This window comes from Chiloscyllium plagiosum, unplaced genomic scaffold, assembly GCF_037043375.1.
Source record: "Chiloscyllium plagiosum isolate Xiang-an unplaced genomic scaffold, Cpla_swu_hap1 HiC_scaffold_52, whole genome shotgun sequence".
Taxonomy (NCBI): Eukaryota; Metazoa; Chordata; class Chondrichthyes; order Orectolobiformes; family Hemiscylliidae; genus Chiloscyllium; species Chiloscyllium plagiosum.
This window is the reverse complement of record NW_028270190.1, coordinates 16,435,186-16,461,149: the sequence shown is the minus strand read 5'-3', so window position 1 is coordinate 16,461,149 and position 25,964 is coordinate 16,435,186. Positions and strand designations below refer to the sequence as shown.

General features: G+C 42.2%; 1 protein-coding gene across 1 annotated transcript; it reads right to left on the bottom strand.

Moving 5' to 3' along the window:
* Positions 1-7,235: 7,235 nt before the first annotated feature.
* LOC148134812 (cathepsin J-like) lies at positions 7,236-25,382 on the bottom strand. The gene is made up of 5 exons (XM_087985392.1): positions 25,356-25,382; positions 24,682-24,900; positions 12,357-12,522; positions 10,078-10,180; positions 7,236-7,625 (listed from the first exon to the last, which is right to left on the bottom strand). The coding sequence occupies exons 1-5, from the start codon at positions 25,380-25,382 to the stop codon at positions 7,526-7,528; spliced, it is 615 nt and encodes a 204-aa protein (XP_087841518.1). The 3' UTR covers positions 7,236-7,525.
* Positions 25,383-25,964: the final 582 nt, after the last annotated feature.

The window sequence follows — 25,964 nt, the reverse complement described above, 5'->3', positions numbered from 1 at the left end:
TCATACGTACTCTTCAGGATTCTGTAAATTATTCCTATCAAGGTGTAGGAGTACCTTGCTTTTTTATTTCCATACAGACAGATCAACCATTTTTGTCCCTCATGTCAATATCAAATCTCAATACAACCTTGATCATATCCTTCATCAATAAAGCAACTCCCCCTTGTTTCTTCTTGTCTATCCTTTCAGAATGTTGAATATTCTTGGATATTTTACTACCAGTCCTGATCATCCTGTCACCATTTTTCAAAATCCCAACGAGGTCGCACCTAGCTGTCTCTATTCGTCTCGTCAGCACAAATGTCTCCTTCTGTGCTGCATAAACAAAGCCCTGGGTAGTTGCCGCTTGGAATACTGTGAATAGATGTGGTCAGCACATCTTGGGAAGGACATATCGAACTTGCATGGAGTACAATATACACGCATGAGTCAAAACTAGCCATGTAACTATTCAAATCCCGTGTGCCCATCCATTGGCCCACAGTCTTGGCATTTAAGTGCACATCTAAATACTTCCTCAATGTTGTGTTGTTCAGGCATCTTAGAAGGAGTATAGCATAGACTTATGACGATGTTTCTTAAACTTCATGGATCAAGCTATTTCAGGAAAGCATATCGAAATTTTATCCTTTCCCTGCGAATTTGAAAAGTTATGTTGTGATAGATGTGCTGTAAAGTTTCAGGATATAATACGGAAAAGACTGGGAATTTAGAGATAGAACATCTCCACATGATTCTCGAACTAGGGAGCATGGTCTGACAATTCTGGGGAGACATTAGAAAATGCATTTACAAACAAAAGGTGGTAGGTGTTCGCAACTCAATTCCACAAATGGAAGGGAATAGAATATAGAACATAGAAAAATACAGTGTAGAACAGGGATTTTGGCCCTCGATGTTGCGTCAACCTGTGAGCAAATCTAAGCCAATTCCCCGACACTATACCATCATCATCCACATGCTTATCCAAGGGCTGTTTAAATGCACCTAATGTCACTGAGTTTGCTGCATTGGCAGGCCTGGAATTCCATGCCCTTATCACATTCTGAGTCAATACCTGCCTCTGCGTCTGTCTTCAATATATCCCCTTTCAATTTGCAGCTATGCCCCCTCGAACAAGCTGACACCATCATCCAAAGAAAAAGACTGTCACTGTCCATCCTATCTCATGCTCTGAGCATCTTGTATGTCTCTTTTAAATCCACTCTTAGCCTTCTTCTCTCCAAAGAGAACAGAACCAAGTTCCTCAGCCTTCCCTCCAGCCCAAGCAACATCCTGGCAAATCACCTTTTTCAATGCCTCCACGTCCTTTCTGGAATGGGGTGACCAGAACTGTACACAATGTTCGAAGTGAGGCCGCAATAGCATTTTGTACAGTTGCAGCATGACATCATGGCTCTGGAACTCAATCCCTCTCACAAACTAACACACCGTATGCCTCTTAACAGCGCAACCAACCTGGGTGGTAATTTTCAGAGATCTATGTATTTGGACACCAAGATCCTTCTGCATAGCCACACTACCACGAATATTTCCATTGACCCAGTATTCTGCCTTCCTGTTATTCTTCCCAAAGTGAATTCCCAAAGTGAGTCATTTATCTGCATTGAATTTCATATCTACATTGAAATCCATGGCGTTGGAGATTACTGAACTTGATTTTGAATCCTGAAGACGTGAGTCTCCAAGAGGAAGGCTTTGCAGATGTACCAGCACTATGGACTATAGAATGTTAGATAAGTTGTTAATATTAAATCTGAGAGAAGGATTCAAATGTTGCTCAAAGTTTAAAGGGGTCTCAGCCAAAGACACTTGCCTTTGGCATATGGAGTTAGCGCAAAATGCTGAAGAAACACTTTAGGTATGTCAACACCTCTAGAGAGACAACAGCGTTAACTTTTTGAGTGCAGTGATGCTTCTTCAGAACTAGAAGCAGCTTGGAAAATGAGGAATTTCTGCTGTTGATGCGTCGTTGGATGCGGGTCTGGTGGGTGGGAAAAGGAGCGATCAGATAATTAGTGAGGGAGCCGAGAGAGAGAGAGAGAGAGAGAGAGAGAGAGAGAGCGAAATCAAACGACAGGTCGGCCAAGACAATTTTCATGGTAAACCAGGCAAGAAGACAAACTGTACTGGTTACAATAACCTCTCTGAGTTGGTAACAATGAGTTGATACCAATGAATGTAACCCATTTCATGCTAGGGTGCGTAGTGTTGTTCTGCCAAGGAATGGAGCATTAGCACTTTGATATTATTGAACTCGATTTTGAATCCTGAAGTCTTCAGGGTCTCCAAGTGGACGGTTGTTTGCAGCTGTACCAGCACTATGGACGATTAAGAAAATTAGCTTTGATAGAAATAGGTTTTTTAAAGCGGTTCTCTGATTGTTTCCAGGTTGGTTGACATCTTGTGGGTGTGCACGATGTTGGCAGAACTCTTCAGTCCTCCAGTAACCAGCGGAATCAGAGACAGTGCACGTTGTATGCCGGCCAGCCTGTGCCTCCTGCAAGGAAGTTAGATTATCCTGAAGAGGTGACATTAAAGAGAAAGACGCACTGATAAGCAAAAGGCATGTGGACTGCGGCCAGTGAAACGAATTATCCTTCATACCACACCATCCAATATACTGAATGATTTTTTTCTGTCTATTTTCCATCGAGCCATATAAGGTAATGGCAGAGGAAAAGCCTCTTGAAACAATAAAGTTGCACCAGTCGAGAGCAAATACTGAAGTATTCTCATCCCATATTCCACCAATTTTATCCCTGTCCATTGCCGCCATTACTTCAGCTGAAAACTCAATTAAGTTGTCAGACACGACCTGCTCTTAACACAGCCATCTCTATTATCTGGTATTAACTTACCATTTTTCCAAGTGGATATTGTTTACCTTGGTATCTCAAGTCACATCTAAATGCTTCTTAAATGTTTAAAGGGTTTCTGGCTCAATCACCCTCACAATCACTGTCATGGTATTACAGAAGTAAGTAGGTCAGACGAGGTCCTTCGACTCAAATCTACTAAACTGTCAAGAAATACTGACTACAAATGTAGCCCTTGGGCTACACAAAACTTCATTCTCAAAACAAAATGTGTAAGTCGACACTTGCCCCACTTTCATGCACTAGGCCGATAATTGTGAACTTTGTGACATTTCAAGTCTTCATCTGAAATACTTTTTCAAAGGTTTAGTGATTTGCATTCTCAACTACCCTGCCGGACAGTGCATTTCTGACCACCATATAACCCTATACATTTTGTAACATCTACCGTCATTCAAGTTCACCTGACGCTCCCTGGTGCAATTTATCTCCACCACTTTCCCAGGTAGTGCATTCCAAATTCTGATAGCTCATTGTGTAAAAACGTTTTGCTATTACGAGGGGGCATAGCTTTAAATTAAGGGGTGGTAGGCATAGGATAGATGTTAGGGGTAGGTTCTTTACTCAGCGAGTCGTGAGTTCATGGAATGCCCTGCCAGTAGCAGTGATGGACTCTCCCTCTTTATGGGCATTAAAGCGGGCATTGGATAGGCATATGGAGGATAGTGGGCTAGTGTAGGCTAGGTGGGCTTGGATCGGCGCAACATCGAGGGCCAAAGGGCCTGTACTGCGCTGTATTCTTCTATGTTCTGTGTTCTATGTTTCTCATCAACTGGCTCTTGCTGACAGACTTCATATTGTTATCAGCAAGTTACTAATTATAATTGGAAAAGGATATCACTCTTTACACTGTCAAAATTGATCTTAGGTTTAAGCATTCCAAATAGGTCACTTTTTAATGTTCTCTGCCTCAAGGAGAAAATGACTATTCACTCTATCTTTTCATTGGATCCAGAATTCGTCCATATTTCTTCTAAAACTCCCTTTTACTCTCTCCTGGGCATTAAGATGTTCCATACTGAAGCTGCCCACAGCTGAATATAAAACTTCAAATGCGTCTTCCAGATGGTTTTTCTAGGTCTGTCACCGCTTCACTGCTTTTATCTTCCACGCCTCTATGTAAAAACCGTAGTATTCTATTCCTTTCTCAATAACTGTTTCACAGTTCCTCACAGCACCAAGTACCCAGGTTCGATTCCAACCTTGGGCGACTGTCTGTGTGGAGTTGGCACATTCCCCTCCTGTCATCGTGGGTTTCCTCCATGTGCCCCGGTTTCCTCTCACAATCTAAAGATTAGGTGAATTAGCCATGCTAAAGTGTTCAGGGATGTTTAGATCAGGTGCATTACTCAGGAGTAAATATACGATAATGGAGTAATGGGAATGGGTATGGGGGGATTTGTGTTCCGAAGGTCAGTGCGGACTAGTGGGGCTGAAAACCCTGTTTCCAAACGGTAGCGATTTCATGATATTCTATGATGTTTCAACTTCCCTGGCAACCGTCTGAAATGCAAACACATTAACCCTGAAGTCTCTCTGCTACTATATGTCCAGCGAAGTTGAATCATTCAGTCTGCATTGCCTCTCTGTTCTGTCTATCAAAAAGCATCGTCACCTGTACCTATATATTGCAATTTATCTGCCAGGCGTCTGCAGATTCTGCCAACATACGAATATTCATTCGAAGATGATCAGTGTCATCCTCATTACTCACTATTCCACAAACCACCTTATCATTTGCGAATCCATATTCGAGTATTATCCTCTCTGTTGCGTTTAAGATTCTCTTCCTGATGCTGACTGCTATTATTATCGTGGCATGCATCACATGTCATTCATTTCCTTCCTTATTTTCTCATCAGTATCCTTAGTCATCCAGATTCCTACCATTTTGGATGCCTCAAATTTATTTCTGATGGGCATGTAGTAAGCATGCACACTATTCAACAATATTTCAAATATATTATCCCATTTTTCATGCATTGTTTCTTATCAACGTGCTCCAATTTAGATTTTAGACCCATGACATCGTTCATTTTCCAGATGCAATATTAATCATTGAGTGATGTTTATATACTTTGAACTAAATTTCGAAAATGATTAAGTTGTTATCGCTATTGCCTAACTGCTTCTCCACTCTGATGCTCCGCACTTGGCCTGTCTCAGTTTGTAGGATCAGATAGAGTACTGCCCCGTTCTTTGTAGGACTAGAAATGCTCAGTTCTCGGAAGTTCTCCCGCGCACTTTACAGAATTTCACCCCTTCTGACAGCGCACACCCCTGTAATCTATCAGCCTCCAAAACAGCCATCCAATCAGATGGAATGCCGGCTGGCGCCAGTACACGAACCCATTGCTCCCCACCCCCGCAGCAAGTTGGTCCACAGCAGAAGACAGTTTATTGATCCTTCACGTCCTCAACATTACTAGCCAAAACACCATCTGCACCTAAACCTAGAGAGACTTCCAGACCGACCACCTGAGAACCCATAATGGTACCTACGCTATTTTTGGCCACAAAGCCTACCCATCATTTCCTGACCCAGGAGCTGTTATGTTGTATATGCGGTGCAGTCCCATTTGCATATCATTTCCAGTCTGTCCCTTTACGACGCCACCATATCACAAGAAGAGAAGCCTCACCAATCTTGACCTGGTTTTCTCTATCCTTTTACCCAAATATGCAACCACTCGTTCTAAATAAAAACTCATCTGCTGGCCTCCACCTTGGAGGAGGTAACCAACGACCAGCTGAATGCCAAAACTGTTGGCATCCCCAATGTGACCCTGCAAAACTGGATGATCCAGGATTATCTGCTGTTCGAGAAAGTGGGCTCATGCACCCTCATCGTTTCCGATTGCTGCACTTACATACCCAACCCCAGTGAGGACATCAGTAACCCAGCCTGGCATATCCAATGCGCTACCGCAGTACTGCTCAACCAAAAACCAAAATGGGACCTATGGAACTGGGCAAGAACTGTGGCAGTTTTCCTGAGGCACAGCCTTGCTACAGGGATTCATATTCGTCATTACTATCAGCGTCGATATCTCACTTCTTGCATGGCTCTTAAAATGTGTTTAACTCGCCAGCGTTTGTGCTTCAAGGTGCTACCCCCGTCCCCTTACTATGCATCAATGAAGGCCCACTCGAACAATAACTTTGCAACCGACACGGAATAGGCAGCTTTGGACTCGGACTCCAAATACAACCCAACAGATGCTGGCCCGACCGCGTCAGACAACCCCCCTAGTTCTTGCGACACACCCCCTTCACCTCAAACCCAGTTCTGAGACAAAAACAAAAAGGAGGAATTGTCGGAGAAAAAGAAAACTACTCTGCCTGACCATTACTTGTTTGCAGAAGCCATGTCGGTTATTAACTAAACACAACATACGAAAAATGCCTCAACTTGACCACAATCAGCTCAGTAACAAAACAGCAAAATAAGCCATTTTCTAAACAGCTTCCAGACTCAATGAATACACTCCTTAGATGATCTGACAACAGTATTCCTAGCTCACAATAGCATCATCTCTATCGAAGTGATGCAAGGACATCCCCAGTCTCCTCAAGTACTGAACCACACAAAGCCTACCTAGAATGAGTGACACCTGATGCGACTGAAGATTGCACACCAACCTGCATAAGCATTGAAACGGTGATACTGGAGATGGGCACCTGCACTAGACGAGGAACGGATACCCCTGTTACAATTACATTCTTTTTTCCATTCAGTATAATTTAATTCATATTGTCTTGGAATTAACAATGCACGACTGGAACACGGATGTAACACTATGCACACTATTTGTATCTACAACACGGGATAGAGAAACCTGGAATTATCTGTGCAGTGTGTCCATGCTGTACCATTCCTAGCAATTTCTCCTGCCCATGATATCGTCAGAAATAAACTAGTATTCATCTATTTCACAGATCTGTGTGTGAGCTCTTTTTGTCATTGACGGTTCTCCACCAGTATTGCTTTGCAATAATTAAAATACTCCGTGTTCCAGTTTTTCTATTCAGTGCCAATCAATAGATGAAATTACATATTCGCATTTGTCTGAACTGAATCTCATCGGGACACTCCCAGTCTACAGTCTGGCCAGCTTAACCTGTTTCCAGGAGGGTTTCTGGTTAGATTCCGTTCAATTAAGCCTGATTGTCCTCAACAACCCCACTGCATTTATTCAGTAGCTGTGCTGGTGTCAAAAAACACAGACTCTTCAAATTTTCTGTGCATTTGTCTACAATGTGGTTTGACAATAGATTTCACAGCAGACAAGACAATTCATTCGGCACAAAGACAAATCCGTTCCTTTGGAAAAAAATAAGCTCTGAAAATGATTGCTGGCAGCCTTTATTATATTGTTGGACATCAGCAGTACATGCAGAATATTGTCTTCTACAAGCTGGAGAGTGTACTCATTCTATCATTTACAGTGGCGATATGTATCAATCAGACAATGCCATTGGTTTTATATGAAGCGATAGAAATGTGCAAAAATCGTTATTATTTCACTTTTTAAATTTGCAGCAGACAATTAAAGCAATGTCTTTGAATGAATCAGCATTAACAGAAATGGTCCGGTTTTTCATTCGGCTGGGATTGATGAAGCTCTGTCTTATCAGTTGGCTCGTTACACGACAGGGTACCGCACAAAACTGGCAATTTCACAGTGATTCCCTCTATCCTTAGCAATTTTGATGTACCCGTCTTCACCCCAGTCTGTTCCCCAGCTGGAAAATAAGAAAATCGATTGGTGTTGGAATCAAAACGCTAATCAAAGAGACATGTTTGGAGAAGCAGCTGTTTTAACTCTGGTATATAATTGGAATTATTTTGGGGACTGAATTCTGGAATTACTGAGCTAGATAATGAGTTGTAAGCATAATTTGTATCAGGCTGGAAAGAGTCAATTGTTTTCTTTTGCATCAAAATTGCTGATCTGCACAGTACGTATGGACTCACTACAACATTTAAAATGACATGAGGTGAGATCATTATCAGGGATAGGTCTGCAACTGGAGTGGATATGAACGGGAAAGTGAATAGGGACGAGTGAGAGCTTTATGGCCTCCTGGAGATTTCCTTCTTGCCGTATGGAGGATGACATTTTCTCAGTTTGTTTTTAACCATCATCGTTCTGAGATTGCCTGCCACAGGATAGAGTCTGTGCAGAGAATGAATTGGTTTTGGCTCAGTTTGCCTCGTGTCTGCTATACTGCAAGGATACTTCGGCCTTAAAATTTGTTCCATACACGGTTACCCTGCCCAAATCTCATTTCCCGCTTTACCAAACTATTCCAGAACCCATTACACTGTAATACTATCTACCTTATTAAACAACAATGTATATGTTTAATAAGCTACCCACATAATGTTTCCTCTGGGAAATCATGTCGAAATGTGTGTATGTGTCTGTGTGTTTGTGTGTGTGTGTATGTGTGTGTCTGTGTCTGTGTCTGTGTGTGTGCGTGTGTGTGTGTCTGTGTCTGTGTGTGTCTGTGTGTGTGTATATTCACCCGAAACACAGGATTTATTTAATCAAACATTTTGTATCCAATCTCGCCCTGAAGATGTGACTGCTTCTTCCAAGCCTGACTGCCGTGATTGTAATAACGGCAGCCAGCGATGCCTCATGGAATAAATCGCTGAAAGGAGACAGACGGTGGTAGTTGATGGAAAATATTCATTCTAGAGTTCAGTTACTAATGAAGTACTGCAAGGATCAGTTTTGGATCCACTTTTGTTCATCAATTTTTAGATAAATTAACTGAATGAGAGCACAGAAGGATGGTGGATTAATATGCGGATGACATTTAGTTCGTTTGAGTTGTGGACAGTTACTAAGGATGTATGGATTGCAGAGATAAGTAGATAAGCTGCAGAGCTATGACGAAAGGTGGCGAATGCAGTTTAACGCGGAAATGTGTGAGGTGATTCAGTTTGGAAGGAATCCAATGTAATGGCCAAATGGTCAGATTCGTGCTTATGTAGATGAGCACAGAGATCTCGATATCGAGGTACATCGATGTTTGAATGTTGCCTCCCAGATTGATAGGGTTATTGAGATGGCATATGGTGTGTTAACTTTGATTGATAGGGGGATTCAGTTTCGGAACCAGGCAATCATTCTTCAAGCCGTACAAAACTCTATTGCAACCACATTCTGGGTAATGTGTACAGTTCTGATCACCATATTACAGGAAGAATGTGCATGCTTTGGAACGGGTTCAGATGAGATTTACTGGGAAACCGCCAGTTATGGCGGGAGATAGTAAAAGGAAAAGCTGAGGGAGTTAAGGCTGTTTTCTTTAGGAAAAAGTTTGAGAGGTTAATTAATTGAGACACATAAGTTAATTAAAATATTTGATAGATTGGATAGTGAGAGGCATTATTCCTTGAATGGCGATGGCTGGCAGGAGGGCTTTAAAATCAACAGTGATAGATATTGGACAAATGTCAGTGGTAGTTTCTTTCCTCAGATTGTTGTAGGGCTTGGAACTCTGCCTGCAACATGAGAGGTATTGCCACATTTCAGAGTATTTAAATGGTCATTGGTCAGGCATATGGATGAGAATGGAATCGTGTTTGTTACATGGGCTTCAGATTGGTTTCACAGGTCGGCACAACATCGAGTGTTAAAAGGCATGTACTGGGCTGTAAAGTTCTATGTTCTACGATCCAAAATTGGGGCTGTTAATCTGATCCCATCAGTGCCCTAGTGACAAGTGATTCGAACTTTGTCCTTGTTTCCCTGTGAACAGGTTGTACAGTTGGGTTTGGGATCTGACTTTGCCGCCCATTTCCCCAATAACTTGCTTTTTGTTGTGTATAGCTGTTAATTTTAACCGTATGTTTGTAATTTGTACTGGTACGTTTAAAAGATGATTGTGATTCAGGGATAATGACACTCTGATGCCTGCCTCTGTACGAAGCAATACTTCAGTCAAGAACCGTACACTTGTAAGTGCAGCGTTACTTGGTAATGGGATACCTGCCTCAGACGTTTTTTTTAGATATCATCCCAGACAGCACAACCATTAAGCATTCACTTCCAGATAAACACAATGTTACCTGCTCGTTGGACAGATACGCAGGTTGCAGCACAGAGACAGGAAATTCACGCCATGTCACTGTCCCTTCTCAATCTGTGATCAGGTATTTGTTATTTCATAGAGTACGGACCTGTTTTTAACCAGCCAATAGTTAATTCCATCCTCAATTCCAAAACCAACCACCAGCACTTCATGGGTTACGTATCCATTGCAATTTTCATCATAGTAAACTCCTGTAAGGAGACACATATTAAATGGTTTATCTGTGAAATATTTAATTAGTGTTAATTTAGCTTTGATTAATGAACACTGATATGTCTGTTTTTACTAACTGTCTTCAAATTGATCGTCAATTCAAACACTTTAATCAATGTTTCCCAATGACATTGTCTCTAGCATTCTCACTTCCTCTCGGCACATCCTTCAGAGTCATAGAGTTTTATAGCGTAGAAATGCTTCGATCTTTCGATCGAAATCGTCCATGCTGAGCACATATCCTCAACCAATCTAGTCCTATTTTCCAGCACTTGGCCAATATCCCTGTTCATGTACCCATCCAGATGCCTTTTCTAATGTTGTATTTGTATCACTCTCCACCTCTTCCTCTGGTATTTCATTCCAGACACGTACCATGTTCTGTGCGAAAACATTGCTCCTCAGATAACTTTTAAATCTTTCCCTTCTCACCTTAAACGTACGGTCTCTAGTTTTGGACTCTCCTTCTCTTTATTCGTCCCATACCCATTATTGTTTATGAACCTCCACAAGCTCACCCTTCAGTCTCTGTCGTACTGGCGAACAAGGCTGCAGCCTTCTCAGCCTCGGGCGAAAGTGAGGACTGCAGATGCTGGAGACCAGAGTCCAGATTAGACTTATGCTGGAAATGCACAGCAGGTCAGGCAGCATCTGATGAGCAGGAAAATCGACTTCATCAGGAAGGGCTTTTGCCCGAAACTTGATTTTCCTCCTCTTCAAATGCTGCCTGACCTGCTGTGCTTCTCCAGCAAAACTCTAAGCTGGACTCAATTCAGCCTCACTTCAACCCTAAAATACTTCAACCTAAGTCTTTGTCAATATTTTCTGGATCCATTCAAATTTAACAAAATCTTTCTTATAGCAGAACGTTCAGACTTTAACATAAAATTATAAAACTGGCCTTACCAATGTCCTGTGCAGCTGGAACATGACATCCCAAAGCATATACTCAATGCACTGAGGAATGCTGCTTTCACTACCCTGTCTACGTGTGACTCCAAAATCATGGAATTTTGCACGCGGGCCCCGAGGTCTCTTTGTTTTTTAAATAACACTCCCTCAGGCCCTGAAACTTACTGCATACATTTCTTTACTTTCTTTAATTGTCTCCTTTCCATTCCTGCTGGCACTGGAACACCATCCCTTTTTTTATTTAATTTCCTTGTTCCACCCAATTACAGACTATCTGCTTTCCAATTGATGGTCCGACCTTGATAACATTCTTCCATTTTTTATCATTTTTGCTGTTGTTTTTATATCAATGATTGATATAGTATCTTGCTGAGATTATTTTCGAAGTAGAAATAATTTACCAGACATTTGCAGAACACACTGAAAATGGTATCTGACGTGTGAAACATCGGTTTGCTACCATGTTTGTTAACACATTCTGATAACTTACAAACTCCTACACCTAGGGTGATGAAGGATTCAGTACTTTCCAGTTTGTCTCCAATTGTGGGTTGAACAGTAGAAGTGCTTTGTGATTTGAAATGATGATGAAGTCAATAGGGAATGGTCCTGCACATGGAGACGACCTGTGTCATCATCACAAGGAAGCTGTGCAGGCGTCCACCTCCCTGTTCAGACCACCGTCTTTGCAAGTCATACGAGAGGAGATCAAGAACAGAATAGAAACAGCTGCTGAGAGAAGAGGTGGAGCAGAGAGTGAAGGACTCTCAGCAGGACGCCAAGAGATTTCAAGTCGAAGGTCTCGCCCTTCCTCTTAATCCAGATACAGTTAGTGCAGCGTGTTCAGTTTACAATTAATAAAACGCTGACTTGTGCAGGCACTCAGCAGCACATCAGGACAGTTACACCTCACTATCAGTTCTCTTGGCTATAACACAACGTTATGAGCTATTTGCATCACTCCGAATGGGAGCAGGTCCATTTCTCATTACCATTCATGAGCTCAACTTGTAGCATGGTCTAGCTTTAACTCGATGATATCTGACAGAACTGGACGGCATGTAACACGGGGGGAGTGTAGGCTGAACAAGGATAAGGGTATTGGTCCATGGTAAACTTTGCAGTAATATTAATACCAAAATAGTGACAGTAAATGTGTCTGTAGATGTATGATTTCTAATACCTTTTCTTGAACAGTCGATAATCTGATTCAAAGACATCATCCAGTGCTCTGCGACTTACCTCCTTTATAATGTTGAAAGGATTTCAGACTTGCATTAATCACAACAGACATCGGTCCTATCTCTCTCACTGCTTGTTCCAATGCTGCCTCGCCTCCAGAAACCCATTTGTAGTCAGTGATTTTAGCAGCAATTTTATCTCGCTGAAATTTGCAGTAGCGTCCATGCTATATTTTAAATAAAATGTTCAAAAGGAATACTCATTAAGATCATAATAAAGCTATTTTTTCTTTGCTTAACACTTTTCTGCATTCCGACTTTGGCAACCAATTTATTTTCCCAAATCTGTGCGATATTTGTTCACTATTTGTTTAGAAAAAGGCACATTTTGCATGACTTAGCATGAAAACAAACCATTTGTTCAAACTCGTCCACGCCAGTCACATATCCTGACGTATTGTAGTCCCATTTGCGACCACTTGGCCCTGAACACTTCCAATCCATATACCCATCTCCGTACCTTTTTAATTTTGTAATTGTACCAGCCTCCACCACTTCTTCAGGCAGGTCATTCCATACATACTTGGTCCTCGGCGCGAGACAGTTACAACTCAGATCAGTTTTAGGGTTTTCTTGTGTCAAACTTCATATTTATTGCTCTATGTATTCGAAACATTCTACACTGAGACGAAGCAATGGTATTACAAATGACTTGAAATGTGAGAAAATCAAAAAAGTACTTTGCCTTGACAACTCAATATCCCAATCAGGCTCACCATCTAGTTAGCTCATACCGAAACTCCATTAGAAAGAGTTGAGCCTTTTCACAGTTTTCGGTCTACTCATCTGAAACTTGTGATCATACAGTAGTGAATTAAATTCTTCACATGCAGATCAACGTTTCCCGGGGGATCCAAGATGGCGGCGACCCAGCAAGTCTGAGTCTACAGTGCTCCACCCAAGACTTGGGTAAAGTGGGTCACCCACCCTCACCACACTCACCAAATCATTTATAATAGCTGTTTAATTTAATTAGTTGTTTAATATTAAATTTAAACAATCTAATCTTTGGTAAAAATGACTAAAGGGAAGGGAGCCCACAGCTCTCAACAAGCAGAAACCCCTTCCCCACCCTCTCCAGCTGCAGCTGAGACGTCCACAGCCGCCCCTGGGGACTGACCTACAGTGACAAGGCTGTAGAAATGATCTCCAAACTGAACGCGAAGATCGACGCTTTCATCGAAGAATCCCGAAGTCGAAGGGAATCACTCTCGGCCGCGCGGCAGAAGCACGACAGAGGCATCCAGTAAATCGAGCGCGGAGTCGGAGCGGCGGAGTTAAAGGCCGCGACCTCCGAAACTACAGCACAATCGGCCGTGGATCAGGTCCGGACTCTCGAACAGCGAGTCCAGAACTTAGAGAATCACATTGACGAGCTCGATAATCGAGGTCGTTGAAAAAATATTCGTTTGCTGGGCCTTCCCGAACGGGATGAGGAAGGCCAGCTTACAGCGTTCCTCGAGAAGTGGCTGCCACAGCTTTTAAATCTGGAAGCTGGATCAGGCCAGGTAAGGGCAGAATGGGCCTACGGGGTCGCAATACGCGGGCCCGGCTCGAACCAGCGCCCACGCGCCGGTCCTGTTCCAGCTGCAGAGCTACAAGGAGAGGCAGATACTCCTTGAAGCCTCTAGAAATCTTGGAAATGACCCCCAAGCTTTGATCTATAAAGGATCCAAGATCATGTTATTCCAGACTTTTTCCCAGCTCTGGTCCGAAAGAGGAAGGCATTCGACGAGGCGAAGAAGCATTTAAGGGACTTAAATATTCAGTACTCCTTACGCTACACAGCGACGCTATGCTTTAACCATGAAGGATCCGTGTATAACTTCGGATCGCCAGAAAAGGCGAAGGAATTCTTGGACTCTCTGAGATAAAATGTGAGACATAATGGATGTTGGTTTGCCTTTCCCGCCGCTTTGGTTTATATCCCCTTTTTTTCTTACTTTACCGATTAATATTATCCTGGGGGGGTGGGGAGAGGGATTTGTTTTTCTCCCCCCCCCCCGGGGTTGTTTTCTTTTATTATTTTATGTATATATGTGGGATGTATGTATATGTGTGTGTGTGTATATATATATATATATATATATATATATATATATATATATATATATAAGCTGGGGTGTTTGGTTAATGTTGGTGGGGGAGATGGTTTCCTTATTCAATTTTACCTCTGTCTTTAGAAGCGGGGTTGTTTCTCCCTTGTTATTTGTATTAGTATATTTAATTATTATTTGTTGAGGTTGTAATTTTATAGTTGAATGTTTATATATGGTATTAACATTACCAAATGTATCCAGGTGTTGGTATGGGTGGGGGTCGGGTGCTCACTGATAACTCTAGCTTTGTATTATATCTGAATTCTCCTCATTTTATTGAGGAGTGCCTGGGTCAAGGGTGGGGCATTGGTTGGGAGAGGATATGATACACTTTGGAGAGGAAGGGACACCCCCTGGGAACAATGGGGAAAATCTCCACTTCGATACGTTTTATATTTTTTTTATTTGGAAATAGTTTTTTATTGTATTGTTGTGATAGTATTAGAGAGGCTGTATTTTTGTAAATTTTATATGCTCTACGCTCGGGATGTTCTGGATAGGGTTCCCCCTCCCGGGGGATCTAGGATTGGCCCAGATGATTATGGTTGATCAGTCGGTTAAGTGGTGCACCTAAAATGTCAAAGGGAACAATTCGCCAGTCAAAAGGAAGAAAATCTTATCAAATCTTAAGAAGGAAAGAGTTGATATATCTCTCCTACAGGAGACACACCTGTCGGATAAAGAACAGGGTGGATTTGATCAGGCCTTTTTTTCTTCTTTTAGCTCAAAAAGCAGGGGAGTTGCTATTCTTGTTCGGAAGAATTTCCCTTCCAAAATCCTAAAGCAGATAAAAGACGAATCTGGACGATATATTTTGATTAAAGCCCTCATACATGGAGAGGAATATGGGATTTTACATTTGTACTGCCCCCCGGCACACCCCTTTAAATTTATAACGGAAGCCTTTTCAAAATTGATGGCTTTTCGTGCCCGTCATGCAACTATAGGGGGAGACTTTAATTTTATTATGGATCCGGAAATAGAAAGGATTCCCAAGACTACGGCAGGAATATCACCCAGATCTAGACAATTGATGGATCTGAACAAAGAATTAGGATTAGTAGATGTATGGAGATGTCTTCATCCACAGGGCAGAGATTTTTCTTTCTACTCCAATCCACATAAATGTCACACCAGAATTTATATGCTTTTTGCCCCCTCGATTTTTTTAAATTCCATCTCAACCTGTAAAATAGGGAGTACAGCAATTTCCGACCACGCTGCTGTATACATGGAAACTAAGGCGAGGAACAATGGGACATCCCCTCGGCATTGGCGTATGGATCCCTTCCTAATGAAAGATAGAAAATTTGCAAAGTACTTCTCTCAAGAATTTAAAACTTTTTTAGAAATTAATTCAGGTACAGCTAGCAACCCATCAATGATGTGGGAGACCATCAAAGCTTACACGCGAGGTTTGATCATCTCCTACTCAGCGAGCCAGAAGAAATTGAATGGAGAACAATAGCGTCTGCTTGAAGCTCGCTTAAAAGCAGCTGAAACAGCATCCACTGATAGACCTTCTTTTATTAAATTGCAAAGGATTACGGCTCTTAGGACAGCTCTAAACACTACGCTTACTCAAACGGCTAAGAGGGAAATATTATTTGCAAAACAAAGGTTATATGAATATGGCGACAAAACGGGTAGATACTTAGCATTCCTTGCAAAGAAAAAAAAGGCCCCTCAGACTATTACGTCTATCAAGGAAAGTATGGGTATTCTGACTCATGGTGATATAAAGATTAATGCGATCTTTAGAGAATTTTATTCTCAGTTATATAAATCGCAGGATTGTGAAGACAGGACGAGGAGGATGCAGTCACTTTTCAAAAATTTGACTTTTCCAGGCCTAACTCCGGAACAGGTATCGGCCCGAAATGCTCCTCTAACAGTCCAAGAAATACTTGATTCAATTAGGCAACTTCAGAGCGGTAAGGCACCGGGCCCAGATGGTTTTCAAGCTGAATTCTACAAAAAATTTACAGATATATTGGCTGGTCCACTTATGGACATGTATAACTATGCATATAGTCAGGGCTGTCTCCCGCCTTCGCTGAAAGAGGCAAATATCTCTCTTATCCTTAAAAAAAAGAAAGGATCCAGAAGATTGTACATCATATAGACCAATATCCTTGCTAAATGTAGATTTTAACATCCTTTCTAAAACGTTAGCACTGAGACTAGAAAGGGTAGTGACACATATTATAAAGGAGGATCAGATGGGGTTTATTAAGGGCTGTAGATCATCCAATAATATTAGAAGAGTTTTGAATATGATTTAAGCCTGCCATCAGGGAAAGATACCAGGAGTAGTAGTTTCATTAGACGTGGAAAAGGCATTTGATAGGGTTGAATGGTCATATTTGTTTTACACATTGGAAAGGTTTGGCGTTGGACAGGTGTTTACCAAATGGGTCTCAACATTGTCTCGTGATCCCAAAGCAGTTGTGGTAACCAATGGATGAGGTTCGGATAGCTTCAGTGTGGGTAGGGGCTGCCGTCAGTGATGTCCCCTCTCGCCATTGTTATTTACGCTAATAATTGAACCACTAGCAGAAGTTATACGAGCTGATCCTAATATAACGGCCCTGAGGATTGGGACAGGTAAACATAAAATTACCCTTTATGCAGATGATGTCCTTCTATTCCTCAGTAATCCTCTGATGTCCGTACCTCGCCTAATCCAAGTTATTAATACATTTAGCGCATTCTCAGGCTATAAAATTAATTTTTCAAAATCGGAGGCTATGCCAATGTGTGGCCTTGCTATGACACCCCATTTAGTGGATGGATCCCTTTTTCCCTTTCGTTGGTCCCTGGAGGGCTTCTTATAGTTAGGCATTTTTATTACTCCAGTATTTGGTCAGTTGTAGAAGGCTAATTTTGTGCATTTACTGGAAAGGATAAGGCAGGACCTCCAGCGATGGGGAGACCTTCCAATTTCCTGGTTGGGTAGAACAGCAATACTCAAAATGAATGTCCTGCCCCGTCTCCAATATCCTATGAGAATGCTTCCGGTGATGCTGCCGAGGACGGCTCAACGTAAATTATATGGCTGGCTGGGTTCCTTTATCTGGAATCATAGACGGCCCCTCATTAAGCTGAAGAAGCTACAGCTTCTACAGACAAGGGGAGGATTGGACTTCCCAGACTTAAGGAAATATCAGTTCAGTTCCCTATTAAGTTACATAGCTGATTGGGTCTTGTCTGATCCACAATCAATCTGGTTGGACATCGAGGCCTCTCAAGTAAAATACCCACTTATTAACATTTTATTTTCAGACAAGAGGAAAATCATTCCAGATCGCTGTGAAAACCCTATAATACTAAACACAATTAAGGCTTGGAAAATAATGCGGCAAAATGAGGGCAATTCACGTAAAACATCCCCCTATGCACCGATAGTGGGAGCATGGGGATTCCAACCGGGGTTTACAGATGCCACTTTTAAACTCTGGAGATCCACGGGTATCTCATGTCTAGGGGACCTATTTAAGGATGGGGTCCCGATGTCTTTTGAACAGCTGCGTCAGAAATTCGGATTACCTAATGGAGACCTCTTTCGATACTTCCAAATTCGAGATTATATACAGAAGAAGACTAAGTTATTAGATAGTCTTTATAAATCAGATATAGAATGTAGTGTTCTACGACCAGTGGGGGTATCTTCCGTCAGTACTATTTATCATTTACTACATGATGAAGTATCGGGAGATATGGATAATCTGCTTAAAACATGGGATCAGGATTTGGGACTAGAAATCTCTATAGAAACGTGGAATGATATTTGGGAAAACGCTAGAATAATTACTATCTGTAACAGAACCCAGGCTATCCAGCTGAAGATACTTCATAGGGCCCATATAGCACTGGTTCGACTGGCAAAATTTAAGGCAGGAGCATCTCCAAAGTGTCCCAAATGCAAAATAGAGGTGGGCACTCTTGTACATTGAGTATGGACCTGTCATAAGATCCGGAGATATTGGACTAAAGTAGCAAGTACCCTGACAGAAATTTTAGGAACAGAAATTAAAGTGGACCCTGTTTCTCTCCTTTTGAGCTTTTCGAACTTTCGCTCCCTGGACATGTACGGGAAGAGACTATTTTCTATTCTTTCTTTCTGTGCAAGGAAAAATATTTTGGTGAACTGGGTGGCTGAGGGCCCCCCGGACTTTCAAATTGGCACAGATTACTTATGGAATGTATTCCCCTTGACTTCCTTACAAATATGGTACACCGAAAGACCGAATTATTTTATAAAATATGGCAGCCCTTCTTGAATTACATAAATACAGATATCTCGGCTATCCTAACAAATCTGGCTGGTCCGGGGCCCCTGAGGAGAGGAATCCCGCACGAATACGGGTTTTATTACATCTGATGTTAACTCATTCCGAGCATGTAAGAGACTGAAATATACACTTTGGTTCGTTGTCGGTTAGATTAGTAGATAGTTGAGTTTTTTTTTTCTTTTTCGGTATTTATTTTCTTTTGTTAAATTTTGGCTATTGTATATTTGATTTAATTGTACATCAATGTTTATATTTGAGAGTTTTGTTTATTTTTGTAAACTTCTAAAAATGTTAACTTTCTAATCAAAATATCTATTAAAAAAAAGTTTCCCAAACCGTCAATAATTACATCATTAGAGTCATTGGATTACAACTAATTAGTATTAGTCTCAGTACCTATTCAAATATTTCCCCTTTCATCTTAAAGCTCTGCTCTCTAGGTTTGGACTCTGATCCCATGGCTAAAACATTCTGCTCTTCACCCGATTCATGCATTTCATGATTTTATAAACCTTGATAATGTCACCCCTCAGCCTCTGTTCCTCCGCTTGGAGAAACGCCCCAGACTATTCAGTCTCTCTCGATAACTGAAACCCAATCCCAGCAACATCCTTGTCAATATTTTCTGCACCCTGTGAAAGTTAACAACATCCTCCCTTTAACAGAGCAACCAAACGTGTATACAGTTTTACAAAAGTGGCCTCGCCAATGTCCTGTACAGCTGCAATATGACGTCCCAATACCTGTACCAATGTTTTGAACAATAAAGGTAACTGTGCCAAATGCCTCCTTTACCATCCTATCTATCCTCGGCTCTACTTCCAAGGAATTATACACCTGCAGCCCTCAGCTTCTCTGGAAATTCTTGCATGTTGGAAATGATGGAGTATATTGATTGTCTAAAGTATGGTCTCAATGCCCTTGGAAAATTATAAATGTGGTGACTTTGCTACTCTCTGATGGAGTGAAGGTTCTGGTCAATAATTTTCAATTACTTCTCTCCAATATTGCAGTTACTTCAGTTTCAGGACACAGGACAGAACATGATGCCAACTCTGGGGTGAGATTGATACTGGGAGTGATATCGAAATGGGTGGGTGTGTGTAGCAGGAGGAATTGCCACAAACACCGAGATTTAATTCCAAAATGGATTAAAATGTAGTTGTGGCAGACTGTGTCAGCGTTCATTCAAACTTGGCTTGGAGAAGGTGTGATGAGCTGCCTTCCAGAACATTTGCAGAATTTTTGATCGGTACTATTCTGTCCGAGAGGGAGTTCAAGGCTTTTGACCCAAAGTCGGTGGCGGAATGACAATAAATTTCTGAGCCAGGATGGTGAGTGATTTGAGGGGATGTTGCAGGGAGTGGTGTTAACTGTATCTGCTCCGGTCCTTGGCGGAAGTGGCCTTCGGTTTGGAAGGATCTGTCTACAGTCCATCGGTCAACTTCACAGCTGCAGCTCTTGGATTGTATATACTGCTATCACTTTGTGATGATGTTGGAGGGAATTAATATTTGTGGATTTGATGCCAGACAAATGGAGTGAATGTCCTGGATGGTGTCAAACCTACTAAGAGTCAAAACATAGAACACTGAACAGTGCAGCACAATGCAGGCCCTTCGGACCCCAATGTTGTGCCAAACATTTATCTTAATCTAAGATCAAACTAAATACAAACCTCTCAAATTGCTGCCGTGCATGTGCTTGACCAGCAGTCGCTTACATATTCTTAATGTCTCTAACTTTACTATCAAAGCTAGCAGTGCAGTCCACGCATCAAAAACTCTTTGCGGAAATAAACTCGCTCTGATATCTTCCCTTTACTTCCTCCAGTGACCATAAATGTATGACCACTTGTGACAGCCTGTTTCTTGGGTAAACGTCTCTGGTTACCTTCCACTTCTTTATCCAAGCCATTTATAAAAAAACAGCAAACCTTAATCAAAAATCTTTATCCAAGCAATCCAAAATTCTATATCTGCGAACATTTTTCAGTACCTTGCTGACCCAAGACTTAAACCTACCTCGACAATAATTTCCATGTATTTTTCCCTATTTACTTCCCTGAAGAGAAGTACAATATATGCCTACCTCCAAACATGAAGAACTACTATGGAGAGGTTGCATTCAAAGATCATTGCCAGAGGTGCAGCAATCTCAATCCTCACTTCTCGTAGGAAATGTGGATATATCTGATCCGGCCCTCGAGATTGAATCATATCATGCTTTCCAGAATTTCCACCATATCCACATTCTTAATATCAATCTGCTCAAGCCTATTAAGCTCTTCCCCAGTATTCTCTCTCACATCAAGCTCCTTCTCTCTCATGAATACAATGGCAAAAAAAACAACTAATTTTGCTCCTTCTCTATCTCGCCACGCTCAGTGCTTAAGTTCGCTCCACTGGCTTGGATCCAGCTTACGCTCTCTCAGATCATTCTCTTATTCCTAATGTACGTGTGCAAAACATTTGGATTTTTCCAAATCCTTCCTGCCAAGGCTTCTTCATGCCCCCAACCAGCTTTCCTCAGTCGATTTTTGAGTTCGTTCCTTTCGACCCTGTAATCATCAAAATTTGCGCTCGATCCCGCTCTTCTGTTCTTGTCATCCAGGGCTCCTTTCCTTTACAATTCCAATCCGGTTTCATTGGGACAAAGTTATTCAACACAGCAAAAAATGCTCCACATTTCTGTTGTGCATTTCCGTAAAGCAATTATTCATAATTTATACTCCATTGGTCCTGTCGAAGAGCAGTAAAACATCCCGTCCCCAGATTAAATTCCCTCTCATACAGTCAGTTTCTATTCCTCCCCATGGCGGCCGCAAATTTGAGGCATTTATGCTCTCTGTCACCAAAATGCTCTGCCACCGACATATCTGACACCTGGCCTAGTGAATTGCACCAAATCCAGTATGACCTCCCCCAGTCGGCATATCCAATTATTGCTTCAGGAATACTTCCTGTAAACACCTAACAAAATCATCTCCATCCAGATAATCTGTACCACGGATGGAAAGGGGTGTCATTCTCACTTTAACTCTTGAGATCATGTCGTTTCCCCAACTGTGGAGTGTAAATTAGGGACTAAAGGTGTAATGAATCACAAGCCGAGTATTCGTGCTGGACTCCAAACTGAGGCTGCCAAATTGGCAATTTATAATACTGAGCAGTTCTGATCCCAATGCCAATATAATTCATTCAGGGGTGCTCAACATCAGAGGACAACGACATGCAAATGTGTTCAGCATTGCTTGTAGATTTAGGGGTCGGGAAATAACAAGTACCAGTTGAGGAAAGGTCCACCTGCTGATATGTGACCTTACTGCACCACACCCCACCCCAGCCAAACACACCCCTACACAAAGCTGTGTTGTGATCGTCACCTCCCCTCCTCTCACCCAATCACTTACTGTTGGCCTGTTACCCAAGATAAATACCAGCCCTCAGGCTGTTGTTGTACTGAATGTTACTGCCTTCCTGTTGAGCAGGGCCACTGGCCTCTGGCTGGTAATGACCACTCCTTGGCGCTGTCATTTGTGCAACGCCCTTCTCTTGTCCAGCTCAGTGCCCGAGTGACAATACGTACACTGGGGCTTCATGAAAAGAGGAGACTCTGTTAATGTTGACTCGCAACCCAGTGAGTGAGAGGCCATCACCTCCATAAAACATAGCCAGAGAATAGGTTTAGTTTAGAGTGATGCCCAGTCACCAGATCATGTACGCCTGTCACATGAAGAGAGTGTTTCTTTCATTCAGTTGTTTATTTGGCCAATTAAACGCTGCATTTTGGAGAGCAGAGTGGATGGGCTTACAATGAACTTAAAGTCTGCGTGGCCTCAGCTTACCACAGGAACAATTATTCAGTGTTGACACAAATCCAAAACAAAAGCAACATCTGTCCTGGATGATAACGCACAATTCATCTACAATGAGAGCAGGCATGAGAGTGTGGAAGAGCTGGGGTAAGGACTTGAAGAATAAACTGAAGAACAGTGTGAAATTGTGTGACATTGAGACAAAGAGCTGGGATTTGCACGCAAGAGGCTGATCCCAATCAAATCCAATACTCGGGGCAATTGTGACGTGTAGAAAGACAACAACGGCTTCTGGAGGAACAACATCAACTGTAAAGCAACTTACGCAAAAAAAAGTCTCCTGAGTATAGATTCAAGCCAAGTTTCTTAATTACACCACAATATGCCAAATGTCTACCCAGCAAGTTGCACGGTAAATGACATTCCTAAAGAGTAAACACCTCTGTTAACAAAGGACTATATTTACACACAGACCTACCAACGACATGAGCACATAATTCGAAGATTTCTCATCAAACGTTTATAATTTCTTATAGCTCATACTCCATTCTCCTTTTCATGTAAAATTGCAGCTTATATTAGAGTGACTGACCAGCCCGATGGGACATATGGGAGAAGCACACAGATTAAAATAGTTACCTTTATTCCTGACTCTTCAGATCTGTCCTTCGCTGTGTTAGTATGTTAACTGTTGTAGTGGATGGTGCACGTCCCCGTCTGAAGGACAGAACATGCTGAATGTTCCGTTGATTCAGCTGAACGTCACATCCACATGCTAACTCACAGTATCATAGAATCCCCAGAATGTAGAAAGTGCCCATTCGGCCCTACCTTATCCCTGTAACCCTGCGTCTCCCATGGCTTACACATCTAACCTATAATTCCCTGTGCACCATGGTTAGCTTAACATAGACAATCCCCTAACCTCCACATCTTTGAACTGTGGGAATGGTGAGCATTAATTCACAGAAGTGGAAGTACTCTTAACTCCTCAGGCAGATTGTCTGAGGGTATGAGGAGAGCATTTCAAGATAAAGTTGAGATGACTGGGAGTGCTAAGTGCTCCATCATGGACATGCTGGTCAGGCATGTGTCCCCTTCTCTATCACCGTCGGAATGAAAGACGCCCAATCTTTGGCAGCATCTTGACTCCGCTGATGCCTTTGTCACAAAGAGGCCTTGATGGACCTCAGCAAAGTAGATGCCACTGATGCTGCTGGGCATGACATTGGTCCAAACACGATTCTGTTGTTACCACGAGGCTGCTTTAGATATCGCTTTCTAATGCAGTCACTGCAGTTGCTGCCGGATCTTGTACTGGGCCGAAGCTCCATTGCTGCCTCCATGAATCTGTGATGGCGACGTGCACTGACAGGTACCCAAACTCACCTTCTCCCCATCTCCATGAATCTGTGCTGGATACAGATCATGACAGGACCCCGAAAAAACCCTTCCTCTCTCTCCATGAATCTGCGCTGGATAGCGATACTGACAGAACCCAAACTCATCTTCACTCTGCCCCAATTAATCTATGATGGATGCAGTAATGACAGAAAACCAAACTCACCTTTTCTGCCTCCATGAATCTGAGCTAGATACATATACTGATAGGAAGCAAAACTCACCTCCGCTTTGCATCTATGAAACTCTGCTGGACACTGACACTGACAGAAAACTGACCCACTTGCATCCTACCTCCATGAATCTGTGCTGGATGCTCATGCTGCCAAAATCCCAGACTCACCTCCACAGCTAATTTTGTGAATCTATGATAGATACAGATATTGCCATGAACAAAAACAGAGCTCATCTGCTACCTGCAGAACTGTACTGGATATGGACACTGCTAGGTATTTAGACTCATCACCGCCTGAGCAGCCATGAATTAGCGACAGGACAGGAGCCATCAGGAACCCAAACTCTCTCGGCTATCTCCGTTTTGAGTCCATGCTGCTCGACACACACACAGGTTTCGCTGCTCTTCACCAAGAGGTAATTAAAATAAACTCCAAGAATACTTACAAGCGAACGCAGACAGGAGAGAAAATTAAATAAAACGAAATGAGAATGAATCCCGACTCCACCACAACCTTACTAGAAGTCTTGGGGATTTACCTTTCCGATGTAAGGATAAGTTTCAGCAGAGTTGATGCCTTGAAGTTGAATCACTAGATCAAAGGCGCTCAATGCGGTTGAACCAGAGCATCCAATAGGTCCTTTTCTACAATCAATCAGATTCTGTGCACTGAGAGAAACCAGGTTTCCATGCCTTTTTGCCCACTGTCCTTCTATGCCACCAGTTGCACTGAAAGCCCAGGAAGAAGGACATTGACCCTAGTGTTGACAGAAATATAACCACATTAAATCATATTGATCTAAAAACGATATCGAGTTTGCATCTACATTCATATGGAACACCGTCTCACACTAATGTTCTTAGTCTAAATGTTTGTTCAAGTTTCTCAGAATTGCACAGAATCTGTGAACATCGGTGTGCCTAGGTTCGGATTTGATTTGATTTATGTATTTTCACGTGTCGCGAACAACAGTGAAACCCTTTGTTTATGAGAATTATAGGCACGAGGATGCGAAGATGAAGTATGCGAGGATGAACAGATCAAAAAAGACTTGGAAAATGGTACATTGCAGAGAGTGGGCACAAGGCAAATTCAATGTCAGCAAGATCAGTATGATTTCAACAAGAGAGTCTCATAACCGTCTAATAACAGCTGGGGAAAAGCTGTTCCTGCACCTGCTGGTGGATGTGTTCAAGCTTCAGTGTCTTCTACCTGACGGATTGCATGTAAGGAGTACATTACCGGGGTGAGTTAGGTCCTTGGTGATGTTGCCTGCCATTTCGTGGCAGCGAGATGTGTAAGTGGAGTTCATTGATAGAGTATTCGATTCCATAATGGCCTGGGCTGCGCACACAACCTTTAGTAGTTTGTTATGATCCTGAGCTTCGCAGTTGCCATACATGGCCTTCTGGACCCAGACAGTATGCGCTCAAAGGTGCAACTGTCGAAGTTAGTGAGGGTCCTTATGCGCATGCCAAAATTCCTGAGCTCTCTGAGGAAGAAGAGGCGTTGTTGTATACTTTCCAACGGCACAAACACATGGTATTTCCCGGAAAGATTGTCCATTATGGTCAGTCTAGGAAATTTGACATTTTCCATTCTCTCAACCTTATTCCCATTGATGTAGATTGAAGCGTGTTGTTCTCCTTTCCTTCTGAAGTCAATTATGTGTTATTTAATTTTACCAAAATTGAGAGAGAGAGAGAGACGCTATTCTCATTGCACCACGTCAAGGATCTCTCTATCGCCCTTCTGTCTTTTCATTCATCGTTGTCAAATTTCCCTCCCGTTACAGTGCTGTCGTCAGTGAATGTGTGGATG

What these genes read in the sequence shown, in the direction of transcription:
- LOC148134812 (XM_087985392.1), bottom strand. Translation starts at nt 25,382, where the DNA reads ATGTACTCCTTACATGCAATCCGTCAG. An exon ending in CTTATCCTTACATCGGAAAG is followed by an intron (nt 12,523 to 24,681) that starts GTAAATCCCCAA and finishes TTTAAAATATAG; the next exon opens with CATGGACGCTACTGCAAATT. An exon ending in CTTTCAACATTATAAAGGAG is followed by an intron (nt 10,181 to 12,356) that starts GTAAGTCGCAGA and finishes GTCTCCTTACAG; the next exon opens with GAGTTTACTATGATGAAAAT.